Below are 4,211 nucleotides of genomic sequence, written 5' to 3' on the forward strand. Positions count from 1 at the left end.
AAAAGGGCAGACGGGTCAGCTGCCCGGCACACTCGGGCAGCGGCCGTGCTTAGAGGGAACAAAAAACTCGGAGAAAGAGCTGCAACGCACAATAAACAAATCCCAATAAGAACGCTTTCTTTCTCTCTCAAAACACCACTTACCACGGCCCACGCCATCATCATAATAGGCCATGGGGCCCAGCGTAGATGGTTTTGTGGGGATGTGGGGACCCCAAGGAAAACGACAAAGGCATATGGGGATGGATGTATGACGTCATTATTAAAGTGAGGAAAAAGGAGTTGGAGTGAGGGGCAAGGTGGGGAAAAGTGAAACCGTGGGTTTTGGAGGAGAGGAGAAAGTGAACTGATGGTACTATGACTTGCATTTATGGCGCGTGAAGGGGACTTACGTTGAAATACGTATACGATTAAAGAATTTTTGCAACAAATAATCATTTGGGAATTCTAGATGTTTTAAACAAGGCATTTACATGTTATTTAGTATTACAGTCTTGAGGTGTTCTACTTTATTTGTAAGTGAAAAATTTCATGATCGATTTTAGTTAAGGGGAAATATGAACCACATTATTACTAACTTGAAGCTAAATCTTATTATCATTAGTGTAGATAACAAGCTGAAAAAAAAAACAAGTAGAGTCAAATTCCGCTTAATCCAGAAAAGATGCATAATTACCATGACTTGTCATCGGTTATCTATTTTTTTTTCAAAAAAGAAAAACGAAACATTTATACAGAATCGCAAGTGAAAATCAAACATGGGAAATAATGCTTAGCGTGGAAAGTTATTAGAACGAACAAATTTTTTCTTCCAAACAAGGACATGGAACGTCACAGAAATTTCTTAAAATGGACAATCTCATTAAACCATGTTTAAAAAGTAACTTATTCCATTATTTCATTTTACTCAAAACTTTTTTTAGCTAATCACCTTTTCGCAAAGTCATTTTATGCTAATACAATTTCTCGTTTAACTACAAATTTTGTTTGATTATTATTAAGGAGGAAGGGAATTCGAAACCATTACAATAATTAAGAGAGAAAGTTTTGAACACGGAACATATGGGTGAAATCTAACACTTTATTCACTAAAATATTAGACTACATATAAATTTTGTATTGATTAACGAAAATAAACTATTCGAATATAAGAACTTTCAAGATCAGTGACAAATTTCATCTCTCCTGACATTTGGTATCTCTTAAAGACATTTGACAAACTTAAGTAATTAAATAATCAATGACCACGTCATAAGATTTACAAAATTTAATCTAAAAAATTGATCTCCGTAGCATCATATTTGAAAATATTGGATGTAATGATATTTGCAATTAAATAATGGAATATTTTTGCTTACCATTCTTAAGTGATGATAATTTTCACAATTTTATTTATAACCATTAACTGAGTTTAAATTTAGAGATCTGCATAGTGGATAGACACAAATTTAAAAACTTCAACTCATCTAACGATTATAAATAAGATAATGAACATCACTACTATATGAAAGTGATGAACAAAAAAAAAAAAGGTCTATGGAAGTTTATATTGGTTTCCTATTTCAAGTAAATTGCTCTCTCACCCACCAAACAAACAGATTGCACTTTCTCCAAAAATACAGATTGCACATATGAATGCATCTAATTAGGTTACTTTCAAATACATTAATAATATTGTACTAATGAATTCTAGCTATTGAGTTTAAAATATTTTAATTGAAATAGTTTGTCATACTAATTAATATTTAAGATAAAGTTTATAAATATTTTTCCTTTACAAATAAAGTATATTTAGTAATTCACCTTTATTGGTTAAGAAAATTAACTTAATGGCACATCTAGTATTATACCCTTTTTGGTCATTTTATACAGTCACAGTTGTTTTACATAAAAGTTTACCAAATATTATCATACAGTTTTTTTGTTCAAAAATACTTTTACAAAAAAGTTTATCAAACACTCTGATGCTTTATTTCACAACCGCTTTTTTTCATAGTATAATAAAAACAGTTTTTTTTCAAAACACAGCAATACCAAACCAACCTATCGTCAAGTTTTGGAACTTTATTTCTTTTATACTAGAAAAAAAAAATCAAAAGGTAAAAGTGATTTGCCATGAGGCGATGTCGGAAGTCGCCAACAAAGACAAAGAAACCCACGTATTTTCACTTGAAGGCAAATGAAGTAGAATGGGCGGTGTGACCGTTACGTTGACGCGCAATGTACTGGCGCGTGGTACCGCCCCTTCTCCCTCCTCAGTTCCACTCCGACGGGCGTTAGAACGTATCATTGAGTGCGATTAGGTCGCGCGACGCGGGTCCCACTTGCTCTGAGCGCAAAACTGGAGAACTGTCAAAGATCTCGGACCCCGGATACGACAACACAGTCTCTTGACTTTTAGCCCTTGTGTTTCTCAAAACTACGAAACAGCCACTGCCTCTGTGACACCGCCCATTTGGGCTCGATGGCACACACGTAATTTACTTAGAGAATGAGGGTGAGAGTTTTGTGATTTAAATATTTGGAACTTAGGGAATGCGGGTATTTTGAGCCAATGGATTCAATATCACGGATTTCACAAATCTGCCGTTTGTTTATTGTTTGTTGTTTACATCTCTTTCTCTCTCTAGACTTTCTCTCTCTCCTCTCACACCAAGTCTCCTTTTAAAAAGGCTCCACCTTCTCCTCATGAACCACATCTCTCTCTGTTTCTCCGTTTCGTTCTCTCTCCTGCCAAACGCATTCCAGCACTGAGATCATCAGAACTTCAGAGGAAATGGAATCAGTTTCCGGCGCTGCAAGGCGGCCTTGTTTCATCGACGAGGACGATGGGTTGGCCTCGCTGGCTGATATGGAAGCCGGGTTTTCCGGGTCCACCCACCCGGTTTATTCAAGGCCGATGTGTTTCGCGAGGCGGAGTGGCAGCTTCAGAAACGTTTCTCCCGCCATGGCTTCGTTTTCTTCGTCGTCTTCTTTTTCGCCGAGATCTGGGAGGTTCTGTGACGCCAGGTTTGAGGAGCACCACCAACCCCATTTCTTGGATGCTTGTTTCCTCTGCAAGAAACCACTCGGTGATAACAGAGACATCTTCATGTACAGGTTGGTTGATTACCCACTTCAAATCCATTGATCAATTTCCCCTTATTTTTCCTTTTCAAAATTTGGCGATTGTGGTTGAATTTTGTGAGCAGAAAAAAGTGTGGGTTCGTGGAAATTTGAACATTTTTCCCGGAAAATAAGAGAAAGATCCCACCTTTTTTATCTCCACAGCCAAACAGAAAATTGGGTGGATCTGAGTAAAACCGTTGTTTTAGTTTTGATTTAAGTTTTCTGGATGTGGGTTACTTAGATTTGGAAGAAATGGAAGTGGGTTTGTTGTGTTTTCGGTAAATAATAAAATGGTTGTTGGATTCTGAATTTCTGTATGATTTGTTTAATATTTGCAGAGGTGACACTCCGTTCTGCAGTGAGGAGTGCAGAGATGAGCAGATAGAAATAGACGAGGCGAAGGAGAAGAACTGGAACCGCTCTTCCTCCATGAAAGCGCTGAGAAAAAGAGAGCAACGGAAATCAAACAACTCAGCCAACACCGCCACGGCACAGGATTATCCTGTCCATACAGGCACAGTGGCGGCCGCTTAGAAATCAAATGAGATTATACTTATATATATATATTAAAAAAAAAAAGACAAGTTAGAAGAAGAAGAGAGATTGAAATATAAGTCCAAGGAAAGTTAAAGCCAAGGAGAGAAGAAGAAGTAGTGCAAGTGCAAGACCACCTTTTTTCTGAGGGATTGTGAATGTGATGACTTTGAGTTTGAATGTTTTATACATAAGATCAAAAGTGTGTGTGATCTTAGCTCTATGAGATGGCTGTTTTTTGGGTTTTTTCCCCTCTTTAATCTCGAAATTTTTGGTTATGTATAATATTTTATATAATATGTAATATATATTTTTCATTCCCCTAAATGTAATGCAAAGACAGCTTTACGATGGAGAAGTAAAGGAAAAAATAAAAAATAAAAACTGGCAGGAATGGAAATTGCTTTTTTAATTTTGGGTGGTTGTACGTTTGGTGAATAGTATCAAATCTGGGATTTAAATCTGTTTTTGGAGTCTGTTACGAACGTGAAGGTTTTTTGGAAGGGAAGATGCCGCAAGTACGAGGGGATTCCTTTTCGGTTGCTGTGCGTGTGACGTAGGCAACTCAAC

The 4,211-nt window shown here is 36.8% G+C and overlaps 1 protein-coding gene across 1 annotated transcript; it reads left to right on the forward strand.

The window, feature by feature from the left end:
- The first annotated feature begins 2,626 nt into the window (after positions 1-2,626).
- On the forward strand, positions 2,627-3,671 carry LOC137711029 (FCS-Like Zinc finger 2). The gene is made up of 2 exons (XM_068450224.1): positions 2,627-3,098; positions 3,446-3,671. The coding sequence occupies exons 1-2, from the start codon at positions 2,776-2,778 to the stop codon at positions 3,639-3,641; spliced, it is 519 nt and encodes a 172-aa protein (XP_068306325.1). The 5' UTR covers positions 2,627-2,775; the 3' UTR covers positions 3,642-3,671.
- The last annotated feature ends 540 nt before the right edge of the window (positions 3,672-4,211 follow it).

Source organism: Pyrus communis, chromosome 12 (genome assembly GCF_963583255.1).
Source record: "Pyrus communis chromosome 12, drPyrComm1.1, whole genome shotgun sequence".
Classification (NCBI taxonomy): Eukaryota; Viridiplantae; Streptophyta; class Magnoliopsida; order Rosales; family Rosaceae; genus Pyrus; species Pyrus communis.